Below are 19,574 nucleotides of genomic sequence, written 5' to 3' on the forward strand. Positions count from 1 at the left end.
AAAAGAAGAATACATTATGTCATTTATTCGTATACTAGAGGATGCAAGTTGGGACTTTGTCTATAAGTGTTCATCTGAGAAGTCTGATGTTGAAACTACCTTTGAAAACTTCCTTAAAAATTATGCAGAATTATGGTATTCATGCTCACCACTAATTAAAACCAACTCTTCTGGAACATATAAAAATAAAAAGCTGGAATGGTACACAGACGAACTGGTCCAGATAAGAAAAAACATGCTCGTACTATACACAGCATATAAAAATGCATGTAAACAAAGATCAGAGCAGGAGGGCACCTTTTATGCAGCATACCAAAAATGTAAAAAATTCTACAAACTTAAGCTGATACAGACAAAAAAGGCTGCTTATGAAGGGTACATAGAAGGTGCAACAAACAAGTGCAAGGCAGCATGGCAGATTGTAGCACAAGAAAATCCCACACGTCACACACATGAAACTCAGCTCACTCCAAGGGAACTAAATGACTACTTCATTAGCTCAACTAAAGAAATTGAAAGTAAGATAGAAAAAACAGATACATCTGCAAGCGATTTACTTAATGCCCTTCTACCAGTAGATCATGTCTTTAACTGGTATAGTATCACACCTGCTCAGATTAAAAGAACAGTCACAAAATTTTCAAATTCTAAAAGTATGGACTGCTACTGGCTCTCCAATTACATAGTAAAAAAAAACTGTAGACTCGATCGCTAAACCATTGGCATTCATATTTAATAAATGTTTACAGTCAGGAGTGTTTCCCGACTCCCTCAAAATTTCCAAAGTTATTCCAGTGTTTAAAAAGGGTGACAAACATCTTCCTAAAAGTTATCACCCAATCTCAATTGTGCCAATATTTTCTAAAGTATTTGAGTCACTTATGTACACTCAATTAAGTAGCTATTTTGAGACACACAACCTTTTGAGCAATAGTCAGTTCGGATTCCGACAGGGCAGAAATACCACTGCGGCCATCCTGGAAATTGTTGACCAGACATTAACAGCCTTTGAAGACCGGAATATGGTGTCACTGGTCTTGTGTGATCTGAGCAAAGCTTTTGACTGCATTCCCTTTGGCACCCTGGTTGCAAAACTAGAATTTTATGGTGTATGTAACCCAGCATTAGCAGTAATAGAGTCATATCTTCATAATAGAAGACAGTTTGTCTCAGTTAAAAATAATTACTCCCCTGTAGCAGCAGTTAGTACTGGTGTACCACAGGGCTCGGTTCTGGGACCCTTCTTCTTCATCATAGCCATCAATGACCTACCTCATCACATAAATAGTACTACCATATGCTATGCAGATGACACAACTCTCCTCACCTCACATCAGAACATCTCAGCTTTGGACAATAACACACAGGAATCACTCAAATCAGCCATCCACTGGTTCACATCCAATAAATTACTGTGTAACTCAGAGAAAACACAACAGCTTCTCTTAGGGTTACCCAAAACCATAGAAAACAAAACTGTAAAACTATTAGGAATGCATATTGATTCCAAACTTAATTGGGAAGAACACGTAAATCAGGTTTGCAAAAAGCTTTCAAGAGTCTCCTATCTCCTTTGGAAACTTAGGGACATGATTAGCATGAACTTTCTGAGAACAATGTACTGTGGACTCTTCCAGTCACATATTACATATGGCCTTCTCATATGGGGGCACAGCTCTCACAGTAACAAAATTTTGTTGATGCAGAAAAGAATGCTGCGCATAATGTGTAAAGTCGGTCCCACGGAGCACTGTCGTCCTCTCTTTATAAGGCTAAGACTGTTGACCATTGTAAACTTGTATATTTATATCTATGTGTTACACATTAAAAACAATGGTATGGAAGGTGTTGTCAGGGAAGAAATTCATAACTACAACACTAGAAGGAAGGCAGATTATGATATACCAAGACACAGACTAACAAAAAGTAGTAACTCACACAAAGTGAATACCTTAAAAATATTCAACAAACTACCGCAATCTGCTCGGGACATGCCCACAAAAATTCTTAAACAAAATTTGTACAATTGGTTATCTGACAATCCATTTTATTCTATGCAAGAATATTATGATCTGAGTAGCACAGAGATAAACCTGTAATTGCATAATTAACTTAATTAACTACTATATACTGTTACAAAATATTTCATATCTAATACCTTTGTATTTCAACTGTGTTAGGTAACTACTTTATTTGCCAGTGTTATGATGTGTTACGTAACTACTGTGTTTGCTACTACAATGTAACTCATTTTTGGTACCTTTGTATGTATCTGAAACAAGAATATGTATTAAGCATTGTAGTCACCTGCATAAGGTTTATGTTATTTGTAAGTTACTCATATGCTAATTATATCTATGCCTTATATATAGTGTCTGGAATATTAATATTATTTTATGTACTGACGAAGCCTATTTCATCTTGCATGATCAATGGCTAATAAAGAATCTTGAATGCATTACAAAATTTCTATCTCAGAAATTGACGCCCAGAAAGCACAAGAAAGAAATCTGCACTCTTAATTAGTAAATTTGCGCTCAAACTCATAGTTTCCCGTTTAATGTTCTACTGTATTTTCAATATGTCTGCTGATCAGTGTTTTAATTAATTATGACGAGATCGTTAAGTCTGTTTGCATTAAGACGTGATCGTTTTTCGCTAATTAGGTTTCCAGCGCAACTAAAAATTCTCTCACTAGACGCACTAGTGGCTGGTATATTTAATATTTTTCTTGCCACACACGCAAGTCGAGGAAGTCGTTGGGAGTTATTTTTCCACCACTGTAGAATATCTCCCTCGTTCACACAGTGTTCTTGCAAGTATCTGCTGACTTCATCATGTAGGAGAGGAGGCTCTTCTGCCCAGTCCTCAAATTTCGCCATTTTGTACGGCCCTGGATTTGTTTCTTGGTTGCTGGGATTGGGCACTTGTACTGAAACTGTACAGGTTCCAATTAATATTTGCAGAATAATGTGAAGATCGTACTACACATAGTTGAAATTATAATAGGTTTTAGATGATGCTATCAATTATCGTCCTGTAAAGTCACCAGAAGATCAAAACTAACTGCAGGACGATTTAAATAAGGTATATATTTTTGGTGTGAAAAATAGCAGTTGGCAATAAATAATGACAAGAGCGAGGTTATCCCTGTGTGTACTAAACAAAGTCCGTTAAACTTCGTTTACAAGATCAACCAGTCAACTCTAAAGGCTGTAGATTCTACTTAATACCTCTGATTACAATTACGACCTACTTAAATAGGAATGGACACACAGAAAATGCTGTAGGCGTTTTAATGACAAAACACTCTTTTGGAGCATTGCTACGAAGTTGGAGAGCCTTACTATTGACGGAAGAGGTCGAAAGAGTCTAAATAAGGGCAGCTGGTTTGGTATTATCGTAAAACAGGGGAAAGAGTGTCGCGGAAATTACACAAGAATTGGGGTGGTAATCATTTCAACAATGGCGTTTTTTGACGTGGCGCGATCTATATATGAAATTTCGATCACCAACTTACACCTCCGAATTCGAAGAGATATTGTTGAGTCCCATATACATTGGAAGAAATGATCATCAGAATAAAATACAAAAAAGCAGCGCTCAGACGGAGAGCTGTAGGTGTTCTATCCCGCGCGAAATTCGAGAAAAGGAGACAAATAAGTTGAAAGTGGTTCGATGAACCCACAACTAAGGACTTGCGTGTGTCTTGCAGAGTAACCATGTACATGTAGATGATGAATATATGCATTATCTTAGGAGCTTACCTTCAGCACACATCTGTCGTGCTGCTTGGTAAACTTCAATTTTTTCATCCTCGGTTAACTTTCTTAATGTGCGGTAGTTAGCCACCATAAACGCTGCAATTTTATGCAACATACTAACGCACATTTTCTGTTCTAGGAAGGCATCAGCGGCTTGTTTCAAAGGTTTCATGTCCTGAAAATAGATTTTCTCAACATACATATTTCACAAGTGGTTCTATAATATTCAGATGGAATAAAATTACAAACCTCTTCATCGTCATCCCGTACGGTACAGTGAGTTTTTAAGGCATAAAACCACGGTAGAACTAAATGTAGGGTTGGATCCTTGTCACTCTCTAGATCAACTGTGGCTTCTTTAAACGGCTTAAGAAATTCTATAAGCTGGCCAGTTATATGGTGGTCATAACCCAGCATCTTATCAGAGGCACCTTCATTATGTAAAACAGCCTTCACTGAATCAATCTGAGAATGGACTGATACAAGCATGTCAAAGTAACTATTCCAACGAGTTGAAACCCACTGCTTTAAAGATGAGTTCAGTCTCACACAGAGACCTCTTCTCTTGAAGTACGAAACCGTAGCCCGCACTGTATTGAGAATGGCTAATATATTTGGAACATTTTCTTTCAAAAACTGTTCGCTCAGAACATGTTTCAAGACTGTGTTTATACTATGAGCCATGCATGGAAGACGCTGATATACTTCGAGAGCTTTGACAATGTTACTGCCCTGGTCTGTGAAAAACGTAAATTTGGCAATGTCTTCACGAGAAACACCCATAGTTTCTAAGCCATCTTCCAACTCGTTTCGAATATTCGAGCCAGTTTTTGGGCAGTCAGGAAACGCAGAGCACATTAGTACATATTTATTCAAACGCCAGTCTGAATTTATGTAATGCATTGTCACGGACATGTAATGCACCCCTTTGTAATTGTCTGTCCATAGATCAATTGTACTGGCACATATACCAGAACGAATCGCATGCACTATATCTGGGAGCATTTTGCTGCGCACTTTATCAGCTAAGGTTTGAACTTTCCTAGCTACTGTCACTCGGGAAGGCATAACATTTTTAATATCAACTGAGCCATATTTTTTACCTATGTCGATCAGTGTCTGCCCTAAATTAAGAAATCCTTCTCCCTCTATACTGCTAAATGGTCTCAGGTCCTTAGCACACATTTCGACGCACTTTTCGGCCACTAAATCTTTGTCCTCTTTCAAGATATTTACGGAGTGAGGGAACTGCTTGTCAAATTTGCACACATGTCGTAACATACTCGAGGTTCCCGAATAAGTACTTAAGAGCTTTTTACATAGTTTGCATTGAGACACACCTACCGATTTATTTGAAGCGGCCTCATAAACACACGAAAACGTTTCCCATGCGGCACTTGTGCTCTGTTTCGTTACCAGCATGTATTCGCCAGTTGTCAATTTTTTTTCAATCTCACTAAAGTTCGACCTATTCATTGTGCTGCCTCCACCGTTGCGATAAATGAACTGCAGGCTAACTACCTGGCTACTCTAGTCACGGTAGCTTGACAGAGCAACCTGTTGTCAGGCGCAGCAAGCTGAGCGGGTCCCGTGAAGCTTGGCAGGCTTGCGGGAGCCCGTATCGCCCGCATTGCCCACTATGCCTCAGTACACGCGCACTCTTGTGTTTACATCGCGGCAGGCTGACCTGCATGAATGGTTGCAGAGGTGCTAGGGGCAAGCAGGCTGCAAGGGGAATTTGTACACCTCTGGCCTACACCTCTTGTTGGAAGAGACAATGTGAGTAACAACAGCAACACTCAGCTTACCAATAAGTGGCTGGTCAACATACATGAGTTACATGACAGTGGTTGTGTTGTGGGGTTTGTAGAGAGGATAGATTAAAAACATTGATAAACAATATCCAGCAGCATTTGGCAAAAAACTGAGGACTGCATGGCAGTAACATACAAAACCATACATTGAATGTATGGGAGCAACAGAGTAAAAATTAAGACTGTAAGTGCTGGGAATGCAAATGCCCTAATTAATGATGAAGTAATCTCTTTCAACAACCTAAAGCTAAAGGTGCCTGTACACTGGAGCAAATGAGCAACAGTTAACAGAGCTTCATAAGAGACACCATAAAGTTCTACATGACTGTGAATCCCAGGTATAAAAACGTAGTTAACAGAGCATTCACTTTGGTGTGAAAAGAGAGCACGCAGAGTTCTTTCATGTTCATTCAGCATTCGCAAGTGTTCACTTGTGTTCCACCAGTTGTCGGTCCTGGAGTGAATCGTCAAAGGAAGTTTGCATTCACCCCGCTTCAAAACTACCTTTGGTGTAAACAGCACAGAAAGCATTCACTTTTGTAGTTTTTTTCTTTTTTTCAATATGTGGAACTGAAACTCCTTGTTGCAGGAAATAGAGTGGCCAGATGATCACATTTCATTCCCCCCTGAAGTAAATTGATCCCAGAGGTGCCTGTGGGATCCAAGGTATCAGCAGTTTAAAATTCTGAACAAAAAAAGAGACACTTGGCAAGGAATTACCAAGATTCTTGTAATTCTGTCTGAGGAAGCAAAGAAGAAGATGGTATTTTTAATAGCTTCATTCCAACGCAAATGAAATAAAGCAGGTTACCAGTTCAGGCATGTGTGCCAGAGAAGCATACCACTCCAAGTGACTTGCTTTCAATACCACGTCTTTTCTGCTGGACAAATTTGACATAAGAAAAAGCAACTGCACAAAGGTAAGACATTCCATAAAAATGTATTAACAGTACTTTTGTTAATTTTCTTTAATAATGACGTTATAATCATTTATCTGTAGAGTGTAGTGTAGATTTCTGTCCGTGCAATTAACATTCCTATATCGAAATAATTTTGATAACAAAGCAGACAGTGAAGCTCTTTTGATAATATATGACCATGTGAACAGCATTTATGTAAATGGAATTCCGTGGGATACAATAACGCGATGGCTATGATCAGGTCTGATTACAACTCAATCCCTCACCCTTGGTTGGCCAACAAGCAACCGACACATCAATAAACTACAAAAAATAGTACATAGCCTGAAACAGTTCTCAAAATTACTTGATGTCGTACATAACCCATTGCAAGATAACAAATTTACTTGGGTTTGTGGTACCATATATCAATGTGTCTCCCTGTTTCTTTCACGTTGGGACAAATTAATGTTTATCCCAGTTTGTGCAAGCTTTTATATTTGTAATTTTATCTTCATAGTCTGTACAGGCACAATACTTCAAATATATAGTTTTGGGCATGAGGAACAAAATTTGGAATTTTCTATGTAGTTTCTTGTTATATGCATGGCTTCTACCAGTATATACTGTTACAGAGCTTTTGCTATTGTGTCTGTCCTCTTGACTGTGACTGTATAAGTATAGTGAAATACACCCAATCAAAATAAATAATTTTGTGTATGTGTTAACAAGCAAACATGGCGGGTTTAGCACTCTACAGGCTCATAAAGTGTTTTTAGCTGCATGCAAGGTTACACATTGTTTTCTACAGCTGTCTATGTTGGATTGCTCTCTGAACATAGAGACTCCTCTGTGCCCAGCTATTACCTCCACAAATTAAGAAATATTCAGTGTTGCCTCATATGCAAAATCACTATCAGTCATTTTAAAAAAATCTATTAAAATGTTTGATAGTGATTGTGCAACATTAGTAAACAAAGGAACATCTGAAAAGAAAGCGTGTAACCAAAGTACAAGCGGAAAGCACCATAAGTCATCTTATTTGGAAGGATAACAAAATTACATGGACTTTGAATACAAAGTGATCTGAAATTTGGCACTCATGTTGTATATGTGAATTCAAAGCAGAGAGCTGCCTGTTAGGTTTTAAGAACCCTGAACTCTTCATATTTTCAAGCTAAATTAAAAACTGAGTTGATATTTTGGGGAACACTACTTCAGTACTGTTTTCACTGGCTTGTCACCTGACCAGCTGCCAAGACCCAATCTTCCATCTTCAGCCTCTTTGTCAACTGTTCCTCTTCTTGAGTACAAGTGTCTTGAGCACTGGCTTTGAGTGAAACGCATTACAATAGGATGCAGAAATTTAATATGTACTGATACTTTGAGCTGCTCCATATTTAGGGTGTCAATAGAAATAAGCAAAACTCGCAATTAATCAAGAGTGTTTTCATATTGGTGCCGCCTTTGAGGGTGTACAGGATTTAGCAGTCTTTGCTTCATTTTGCATTCATATTACAGGATGTATACGCCTTGGGACAACTGGAAAATCCAGGAAAAAATCTGGAAATTTTTTCATCTGAGAGAAAAATCGGCAAAAACAAGGGATTTTTCATTGTTTTTGTTTTCAGTTAAATTTTTGTTATTCTGACTGGTAAAAACTGATACCCTAACAAAGAATTTTACTGTATCCTGCTACTAGAGAATAATAATGCATCAATAAAACATAAACAGGAGAAAAAAAATTAAACTTCAGTTGCAAAGGAAATGCATCATTTACAACAACAAAACAAAGTGCTAGTGTTTGTCAACAGCAAAATGTGTCAAAGGCTTTAGGACAAAGACTATGCAATACTTCATAACAACAAACTGCCTCTCATGAGCATGACATCACAACTGTTTGCATTAGGTTCATCTGAGCAGTTCCCAGCACACTCATGTACGTGCTCAGTTGAGTTAGGTATGTGCAGTACCTTCTGCCACTTCTGACTACTCGAAGTGTGGCTGTTAGCTGTATAAGCAGTAGCAACAAGCCAGCCAGATGCTACCCAGAAATATTTTTCTGGTGTGCCCAAGTTGTCAGATTCGTGCATAAGCAGAGCAGAGTTGTAGTGGGGAGGGGAGTAGCCTCCACGTGACCCATGTTTTCATTTACAGCTCTCATGTCAAATGAAAACAAAACTGATTTCAGTGGCTGGGAGCTATCAAGTAAATTAAAATACATTCACATGATTATAATGCAATGACATCTGTCTGTCCTTGAGGGATGGTGGTGTAACATGCTTAGTTCAGAGTCTGCAGCATCTGCTGTGGCTAAAAAGTCCCACTCGAGAGTGGCAGTCCCTACTGCAGTTTGGACATGTGAAATTGGAGGGACTTCGAACAGAAGCCGCTTTGTCTCTTCGCTTTGTCCTCTTCCTGATTTGTTCCTGTGTGCGTTCGTCCTCTGAGAGCTTGACGCCGTTGCGCACAGTTACTCGCCACTTGACACGGTCATCTGCAATGCTTTCCCAGCGACTTGGATTGATTCTGGTCTTGGTCAGGTCTCTCTTGCAGACACCCTTGAAACGAAGATGCAGTCGTCCCACTGGCCTCACACCATCCTGTAGTTCTCCGTACAGCAGTTGTTTCGGTATCCGTTCAGGATCCATGCGCCTGACATGTCCCAACCATCTTAGACGTCGATGACTCAGGAGTGCAAAAATGCTGGTTGTGCTTGCACGATGAAAGACTTCGGTGTTGGGTACTCTACCGTATTTACTCGAATCTAAGCCGCACCTTAAAAATGAGACTCGAAATCAAGGGAAAAAAAAAAATTCCCAAATCTAAGCCCCACCTGAAATTTGAGATTCGAAATTCAAGGGGAGAGAAAAGTTTTAGGCTGCACCTCCAAATCTAAACAAAGTTGGACCATTGTAATATGAGACACAATGTAGGTCGAATGAATGACGATACAGCTACAGTAGTTTGGTTCGAGTCGTAAGCTTGGCAGTTAAGCTTTACCAGGTAGCCATTGCTATGCGTCAGGCACTCCGTCCGTATTTATATGGGTACCCTTCCTTTTTCACATGCTTCGTCTGGTTTGAATTGATTGCTTATTTTTCTTTGATCTGTTAAGTGCCGTTCTCTTTGTTATAGGTGTTTACGTCACTAAGCTGAAAATGCATTATTTTACTGTGTCATGCATTGATGCATTGTTTGTCGCATTTTTATAATGATTGTTTACGACCTGTCACCGCTCGCGGCATGTCTTGCTTTTTTGTGTGCGCAACCACTGATTCCAATTTAAAAGAGAGAGAGAGAGAGAGAGAGAGAGAGGAATCGTCTCATTAGCGAAACAATGGCAAGAGACTGCTATTTGTTGTTACTTACACTGCTGCTTACTTTGATAATAATCAACAAGAACCAAATAATAGACTGTGTGTGATAAGTGCTGTGAAGGAGAGTTTAGTGAAAATTTTTTTTCGTTTGAAAATCTTTTCAGACGCCTCTTTAGTACATTACATTCTGCACAGAAATTAGAGTCATCTTAGATTTACAAATCTAGTCAGTTGTCGTGCTTCATTTCTGACTGTATCACTATTCGGTGTAAGAATAATACAAATATAAACATGGCATGATATGTATATTCTTCCGCGTTTGCTGTTGTCTCACTCTAGTTTCGTAGTTTATTAGGCAGAGAGGATTTAAATGAGATAGCAGCAAACATGAAAGAATACATGGCAAAATGTTTATATTCGTATTATTCTGATGGTGAAGAGATTACTGCATTTGATTCACAATTCATAAAAGTTCCTATTAGCAACCATCTCTTGTCACAAGTAGGAAAAAATTCAGAACGTAGAGTTGGCCATATTGACAAACATCCCAAACAGTCTTGCCAGTCGGATTTTCGTAGTACATTGAAAGGCTGCTGCATTCGAAGATGAACAATAAGGAATTTGTATTTACTTCATTGGATAATGTATGAAAATGCCGTGGTCAAAACTTGGGGCGGAGTAAAAATCTCATCTTCCACCTTAATTTATCTATTGACGCAGAGGTTTTGGCGCAAGTATTTATCTTTGTGCCTGCGAAGCATGCCTCTGTAGCGCTACATATATTCGACAGCAGAAGTTAATTGTGGCGGCACCTTCCAACATTTTACAGAACTTCCAGTTACTTTGCACTCGATTCTAAGCCGCAGGCGATTTTTTGGATTACAAAAACCGGAAAAAAAGTGCGACTTAGATTCGAGTAAATACGGTATCTCTCCAAGAGATCTGAAGGATCTTCCAGAGACAGCGGAGATGGAAGCTGTTAAGTCGAGATTCATGCCTAGAAAGAGTTGTCCATGTGTCACAGCTATAGAGAAGGGTGCTTATAACACAAGCGTTGTAGACTTTTAATTTAGTTTTTGTGGTAAGCAGTCCGTTGTTCCATACTCTGTTTTTCAATCTAGCCATGACAGATGATGCCTTTGTGATTCTGTTAGTAATTTCAGTGTCCATGGACAAGTTGCTACATATTGTGGATCCCAAGTAGGTAAAGTCATCAACTACCTGGAGAGGATTGCCATCAATGCTGATGGATGGAAGGTTGGTAGTTCTCTGTGGCATGATCTTAGTCTTTTGAAGGCTGATGAGTAGACCAAATTTTTCACAGGCATTTGATAATTTGTTGATTATATACTGCAGCTCATCTTCTGTGTTCGCTACTAGAGCTGCATTGTCCACATATAACAACTGTATTTACTTTGGTCTTGGCCTTGAGGTGAGCAATGTTGAAAAGATTTCCATCAGACCTCATATGTGGATACACTCCCTCCTCACAGTCTTCAAAGGCAAATCTGAGCAGAAGGGAAAAGAAAATGCCAAATAATGTAGGAGTTAACACACACCCCTGTTTCACACTGCTATTAACAGGGAATGCTTCTGACGTTTTACCGTTGAAGCAGATTGTTGCTTGTGTTCTCTCATGGAAAGAGACAATTAGAGAAGACTAAAATATGTTATTGGCTTCAATTTTATTTTATTTCCACATTCTTGGCAGTCAAACATTAATTGCCTTGCATAGCATTGAAGTTAGTTTTTTTGTTGGCTATTTGCTAAAGAAATTTGGCTTTTATTAATCTTTTCCACAGAGGCAGTCAGGTTATTTGTAAAATCTGGACATATGACTGTGCATTTTAAGCAGAATTATACATTTTAGTACGGTTTATGAAATTCCAATGCTCTTGGAATATCCTTCGATATCCTGTATTGTTTATATGACATCATGTAAGATCTCTTAATGCTATACACGTACGAACAGAGGGGCTGCCTACGTCATCGTAAGTGTGCATATGCAGTAACGCCTCTTTTCTGGCGCTCTCTGACTGCTGAAACGAATTCCAATAGATCACAGGAAAGTATTCCAAATGGTGATATGAAAAGCATTACTTACAAAGTAAATTTTGTTTTACGCAAGACGAATTATGTTACATGTTATAATGCGCTTTGAATTTCTGTAATCACAGAGCATTTTACTCTCCTTTAAAGCTTAACTCTTTCACTGCCAGCCACTCAGAAGAAATTTGAGCCCAGAAAGCCAGACATTCATGACATTATTTAAAATTTTACTAGCATTTTTGTGGGATGTTATTAACTTTTCCTATTTGTGTTTGCACTAATTAACAGTGGTATTGGTATTGGCTGACTACATCACGTCCTTTGCTCTGAATCTGTGCTACCATCAGCTGGCGAGATCATGTGTTGTGAGCTATGATTGGCTTACAAAAGCACATCGCAATCTTGATTTACGTGCTTTGGAAATTAACATGCTGCATTTGGTGGAATTCAAATATATACTTCCATAATACGAAAATATGCAGTGTACATGTTGCTGCACTTCAAAGATCTTTTTGAAACTTTTTTTTTTTCCTGGAGCTCATTTTCTAAAGTGCTGGGAAGTTCTACACTAGTGTATAAGAGATGGCGTCGAAGATAAAAGTTCTAAATGTGTCTCTCCACAAAAACGTAAATTTTGCGACAAAAAAGAAATCGTGTGAAAACTGCAAGGGCGAAATTACGAAGCTAAATGAAGGAATTAGTAGCCTACAGTTCGTAATCAATGCTCTGAAAATGGATATTACTAAAATTCAAGAAAGAAAAACTGAAGTCAACATGCCACGTTTTCTGCAAGATAGTTCAACAGTTTCTGAAAAGTGGACAAAGGTGAAGTGCAGCGGCTGCAAACAAAAAGTACAAGATAGATCAAGAGAATTGTGAAATAAATGTAAGCTTCGTGCAAGACAACTTATTTCACGTACTTTCCACAGCAGATTGTGGAAGTGCAGTGATTAGTGAAACACTGTGAAAAGCAAAAGGATCTTGTAAATAAGCCAGAACAAAAAAATATTCGTTGACGCAGAAAAATAAGAAATACGACGTAAATTTAGTAAACAAACATCTGCCAACATTATGTAGTTCTGATGGATTATCGGCTTGTGTGAAAAAGAAAGAGGAAATAAACAGCACAGTTAGGCCTACATTTTGTAGCTCCAAAACAATTACAAAAATCGAAATACATTCAGACAGCCAAACATAGCTACTGACTTTCGTAATAAAAGCAATGTGAACTTAACTTCCATGGTGAAACCAGGTGCGAAATTCTGCACAGCAACTGCAATAAGCCACGAAAAAATTCCCACATTAAGCAACAAAGACGTTGCCGTTTTCCTGGCGGGAACAAACGACGTCCCAAGAAATGAAAAACAAGATCTGATGCTTTCGCTAAAAAGGCGACTGTATGAACTAAGATGTACTAACGTCATTGTATTTTCAGTACCACATCGTCATGACCTAGCGGAATGGTCCTGCTTAACAAAGAAGTGGAAAGTGCAAATAGTGAGATGAAACAGATATGCTGACGATTTGAAAATGTGACTTTCATTGATATAAGCAAACTAGGCAGGAGATTCCATACTAGACATGGTTTCCACGTAAATAGATTAGGAAAAAATTTCGTAACTGCAAAAATAATAGAAATAGTAAATGCCAAAACGAAAGTAAGTTGTGACACTTCAAACGTAATTCCCCTCAAGGACAAGACCCACAAACTACTTGGTGAATCTGAAAATGAAGCATCACCACTAAAGACAAGTGTGATGTTCTGACATCGCAAGAAAACACCCCAAGTGCTAGCAATTCACAAGCATCAATGACACCGGGAGCTACACCAGCAGCAACAGCAGCAGCAGCAGCAGCAGCAGCAAGCAACTCACCATATCCCAGTGAACGACCTACAAGGTGCAGAAAACCTGTCCTTCTGGAGGATTTTTGGTACCTCAGCAGAGCAAGGAACGAAGTATGACACCACAAAATGTAAATACAAATGTAACCAGTTCTCATCCTCATCACCTGCAGATTCTAAGCTTAAACATTCAGCGTCTTAGAAATAAATCATTAGAACTTGAGGTAGCTATGAACAGTGCAAATATTGACTGCATGTGCATTGTGGAGCATTGGTGCAGAAGTTTTGAACTAAGTAGCATTAATATTCATCCGTTTAAGTTGGCAAGCCAATATTGTAGAAAAAATACAAAAAATGGAGGTGTATGCATATTTACCAAACCAAGTATCAGCTATAAAAGAAGGTGTGAAGATGAATCATTGAGTGTGGAAAATCATTTTGAAGCAGCAGCTGTGCAGTTGAATGAAATACAGCGAAAAGTCATAGTCATAGCAATGGTGATGCAGACATATTCTTTAACCTATTAGAAATATTGCTTAACACTCTGTTTACCGATAGAGCCACTGTAGTTGTGTGTGGTGACTTCAATATTAATCTTATGAGTGAAAGTAGGCTAAAAGACCAGTTCCTAAATCTGTTATGTAATTTCAACCTGCTTCCACACATACACACACCCACAAGAATAACAAATAATACAGTCAGTCTTATTGATAATATATTTTCAAATGTAGGACGCACAGAAGTTGAAGTAACAAATACTGATTTGGGATTATCAGACCACAATGCTCTTGTCCTCAAAATTCCTTCAAGGCCACAGAAAGAGAAAAAAAACACACTTCATGTATAAAAGAAATTTTTCTACAGAAAACTGTGTAGAATTCATAAATATGCTAACTAATGAGGCTTGGGCAGAAGTACTATCCCTAACAAATACAAATGATGTATATAACACATTTTCTTACATTTTCATGTGATATTTTGAAACGTGTTTTCCAAAAAAGCTGTCAAAAATCAGGTCACATGGCAATACAAAGCCAAGTTCTTGGATCACAGCTGGCATCAAAACTTCCTGTGGAACTCTAAAGAGACTAATTTCTAAAATGAAAACATCCACAGACCCACAATTCATAGAATATGTCAGGAATTACAAGAGGGTATATAGAAAAGTAATTGCTAAAGCAAAATTCATGAGTAATGATAGTTTTATAAGACAGTCTGAAAACAAGTCAAAAGCCATATGGGGTATTGTGAAGACTGAAATGGGGAAGAGTTGTGAAAACCAGGACATTAGCCTCAAAAATTTAAAAAATGTAATATTAATAAACAAGATTTGCCAAATTATATTAACAATTATTTCATAAATGCAACAACTTCATTAAGCTTAAAATTTACAAACGAAGAAAAACCTGAATATCCAAAAACAGCTTGTAGGATGAGGGTAGAGCCAACAAATGAGGGTGAAGTGTTGAAAGTGATACAAAGCTTGAAACCCAAAATGTCGGCTGGCATAAATGAGGTGCCTGTGTCAATCATAACAAGGACTGCACCACAAATCACAAAGCCCTTCGCACACATAGCCAATTTATCATACAGTGAAGGAGCTTTTCCAGAAAGGCTGAAAATTTCAAAACTGAAGCCATTATTTAAAAACAGCGACAAGTATTAGGTAAAAAACTATCGCCCAATATCTCTCCTCCCAGCATTTTCAAAAATATTAGAAAAACTGATGATGCACTGAATCAACAAATATCTAAATTACTATAATTTACTACACAGGAATCAGCATGGCTTCCAAGCACGTAAAAATACCGAAACAGCAGTAATGTGCTACACTGAACAAATAATCAAAAATCTAGAAAAAGATTTAGTATAGTAGGAGTAAACTTAGACCTCTCCCAAGCTTTCGACACTGTGAACCAGGACATTCTTTTATAAAAATTGGAAGTGTTGGGTATACATGGGATAGGAAAAAAATGGTTTGAATCATACCTAAAAAACAGAACACAGGGTGTAGGACTGACATCAACTTACTCCAATCACAAAATAAATTCAGTATCAGAGGCAAAAAATGTAGAAATAGGAGTACCGCAAGGCAGCATCCCAGGGCCCATATTGTTTCTTGTCTATATAAATGATTTTCACACCTCAGATGATGCAGACAAAGCAATAATATTTGCAGATGATACTAGTGTGATAATAAGTGCACCAAAGCAATTGCTACCAACAACTGCTGATAAAGTACTAAATTACATCCACTCTTGGTTCAAAGCAAACAGATTGACATTGAATGTAAATAAAACAAATTATGTGCAGTTTGGGAAAAGATGTCAAAATGTAAATCTCGATCTGGTGTGGCATGACAAAGCCTTAGACAGAGTGACATCCATAAAATTGCTGGGGATTCATGTGGATGAAAACTTAAATTTTAATGACCACGTAATAAAACTTGCACAGAAACTTAATTCAGCCTGTTTTGTCCTCAGAATTATTGCAAATGTTTGTACCTCAGAGGGTGCCAGAATGGCATACTTCGGCTATTTTCAATCTCTTGCCACATACGGAATAATATTTTGGGGTTCCACAACAGGGCGCCTAAAACAAATTTTTTTGTTGCAGAAGAGGGCCATCCAAATAATAACTCAGTCATCCACAGACACAATACAAACCCATACTCAAAAAACTTAGAATACTTACTATACCATCATTATACATATGCAAATGTGTATTGTATGTCAGGACCCACATTGCAGATTTTCAGACAAATGCCAACTTTCATAACTACAATACCCGTAATAGCGCAGCACTCCATACTCAGTGGACAAAAAGAACGAATACACAAAGGCATGTGAGCCATATCGGTGAAAAACTGTACAACACACTGCCAGTCAACATCAGGCAGTTAGAAGATGATAAAAAATTTAAAACAGAATTTAAAAAATTTCTAGTGCAACAGTGTTCTTATTCTGTAAATGACTATGTAGGTCAATAAATTTTTTTCTGATGGTATTTATAAAGGCACAATGGAAATACTCTATCTGTACCTAATCATTCATTACCTAATCATCCATTACATTTACATACTTAGAGGACAGCTGTTGTGTGATGTAAATATATACTTAAGCAATGTTGTGTATATAAGGACTTTCCGTTTAGGGACGACAAAACTAAAGCCTTATGAAAAACAGACTATGCATTTAAAATAACAAGCAGGGATGTATATAGGCTATATTAATTTCACTGTATTATTATTAACTTCACTGTACTATTTTGTTTTGTACTTTTTTACGTATATATTGTTTGTGTCCCATTTCTTTGAAATGGCTTACATGTACCCTTGACAACATCCATACAATATTTATTGTCAATGGATGGATAAATAAAATAAATAAATAAATTGATAAGTTTTACTGTTCCAAGGAAAAGCATACTGTCACTCAATAAGGAAAAAGTTTATTTTTAACATGGAAATCCAGGATTTTCTTTTTCGTTGTCCACGTATATACCCTGATACTAGCAATGTTTCTTCCACCCAAAATAGTCTTTGATTTTGTACATGTGAGAACTTGTTTGAAAAAGTCGTGTCAAGCCAACAAGATATGCTGCTGAAGAAATTGTGTAGAGGAAGATGAATGTAGACTTCAGGAGGTAGCAGAAGACAACTTGGGGAATAATGATGTTATTGAGGTATCACCAACATTAAGAATCTTTGTGCAACAACACTGTTAAAGCATGTGATGCAGAAAAGCCTAAGAGAGCAAGTGATTATTATGAAGAATATACAGCAGTGAAATTAAGAGAGTATACTACAAATGTACAAAACAATGACAGTATAAAATGAATGAACTGCTGGTTCAAGCTGACATGGGAAATTTGGTTAACAATCCCATGTAGTTCAGTGAACTTACATTTATCACGTGGTCAAATGCTACTGTATATTCATACTAGTATGAATAAAAATGATTCACAGTTTAGTTATTGTCTTTAACTGAACCTTTGCACATACATAAATACAGATTAATCACAATTGTCTTGTCAGGTGACTCACCCATCTGAGTTAAAATGTTGTGCAAATCTATTTTAAATTTATGCATGTTTCTTTGAAGATTTTCAAGGCACAGGTCTCACACATAAAAATGATCTCTTGTGTTCACTACCTTGCCACCAGCTGGCAAGAACCACACTTCAATTTTGAGTTTTGTTGTCAATTGGTCCTATTAGTGTGTACAAGTGTATCGAGCTCTGACTTTTTCTTAAAAAATTATGCAGATATGTGCATGCTGTCTATGAACTCAGAAGCAAAAGTTTTCTCAACATCAGAAAAACTGCAGGCGTAATTCTCAAAATGTTCACTACCATCCCCTAGCTCTACCGACTCTGTAGTTGAAAACACTTTCAACCAGCTGTCATGTGTGTTCACCAAAGCATGGTTTCAACATATACTCATGCAGGGCAAGTGCTTGGTCTCCCTTGAATGTTTAAAGCACATTTGTTGTTCTCCCTACTAGTGGCACCTCCTCTAGTACACCTAAAACATTAGCATCAACCTGTTTCCAAAACTGAAGTCTTTTTCAGATTCCACCATTTGACATGCATCCTTTGGGACTGATGTTTGCATACATTAAGTGGCTCCTAACAAAACTACACTGAAAAACCTGTCATAACTGTACTCATAAAAATCAGTTCCACTACTGGTAGGTGCACTAATTTCACAGTGCCCTCCATGCACATCTCCAAGGCAGTGTGACAAGTTCCTCAGGTCTTTATAAACCTTCACAGTCTGCAGCCATTCTCTTCTTTGGCAAGGAAGCTGAAACAACAGGAATAATTAAATTATTGTACTGTTTTGGCCTTCATATCTATAAATTGCACTTGTTAAGCAGAAATTGGACACACAATGCTTCATAAGTAGTATATCACTGATGAGCTTACTACACTATCTTGTAAGTGTGTGTTTGTATGTACGAATGTAAGTTTTTATCTTCATCACATGTTATCAATAGAAACTACAAGGCAGATTTTATTATATAAAACAGTGGTTCCAACATGGAGGTAATTATTCCCTGAGGCATAAAATGAATCTTTCTGAGGGGGTAGAAACCAAAAGGGTTTCACTTTCTCTCAGTCACAAAACTAAATTACTTTTGAAAGAATATTATTATTGCCCCTATAATTTGTAAGACTTTATTGATTATATAAGATACCAATAAAGTTTTTTTTCCAAATATTATCATTAAAGCATGACATGGTGTTGCAGAAATTACATCTAGTGAAATGAATGTCTAATCATCATCAGCTTTTTCACATTGTCCAATCTCTACAAACGTATATTCCGTTTTGTGCTATGCTTCTATGAGTGAGACATGCAAGTAACAAATGTTAAATATATGAAAATGTCTTGTCTGAGTTTTATGTAGTTCCTGGAATGCACCAGAAAGTCCTTCAATATTCACTTTGAAATGGAGAAACTAATTAATTGGTAATACAACAGACAGTAACTACATACCGGCTACTATGCTGCTCTACACAGTCAGACATGAAGCATTGGTATGCTTAAGTCTTCTGATTTCTGCCAGCTTGGAAAAGGAGATCCAGCAATCAAATGATTTACAAACATAAGTACAGTCAACACATTTTAACTGGGTTGGTTTTAGTTTGGTCTATAGGGTGCGGAAGAAGCAAGTGTCATTAGGTAGGGCAGTGGCGCAGCTTTCGTTTCTGAGTAGGAGTTGATAGCACTTGTGATGCACTGGGTATTGCTTCATCATTCATTCTAGCACACAGACTACCAAAACAAAGCTCAGGAAAAGAAACACTGAATTCTAGATATACATATCTGAAAGAGATTTTTGATAACAACATCAATGAAACATAAAGGATCTGAATAG

General features: G+C 37.6%; 2 protein-coding genes across 3 annotated transcripts in view; both read right to left on the reverse strand.

Moving 5' to 3' along the window:
- The window catches only part of LOC124596796, a 31,213-nt gene extending 26,546 nt beyond the window's left edge, over positions 1-4,667 (reverse strand). Inside the window, exons 1-2 of the mRNA XM_047135896.1 lie at positions 4,014-4,667; positions 3,768-3,939 (exon numbers count right to left, since the gene is read on the reverse strand). Coding sequence (XP_046991852.1) covers positions 3,768-3,939; positions 4,014-4,667 — 826 coding nt within the window. The remainder of the gene's footprint in view (positions 1-3,767; positions 3,940-4,013) is intronic.
- Positions 4,668-16,968: 12,301 nt separating this feature from the next.
- LOC124618931 (HMG box-containing protein 4) overlaps positions 16,969-19,574 on the reverse strand; it is a 43,547-nt gene continuing 40,941 nt past the window's right edge. For both annotated transcript variants that reach the window (XM_047145388.1, XM_047145387.1), the window contains exon 3: positions 16,969-18,496. The gene's annotated coding sequence lies outside the window, so the exon portion shown is untranslated. The remainder of the gene's footprint in view (positions 18,497-19,574) is intronic.

Source organism: Schistocerca americana, chromosome 1, assembly GCF_021461395.2.
Source record: "Schistocerca americana isolate TAMUIC-IGC-003095 chromosome 1, iqSchAmer2.1, whole genome shotgun sequence".
NCBI classification, from domain to species: Eukaryota; Metazoa; Arthropoda; class Insecta; order Orthoptera; family Acrididae; genus Schistocerca; species Schistocerca americana.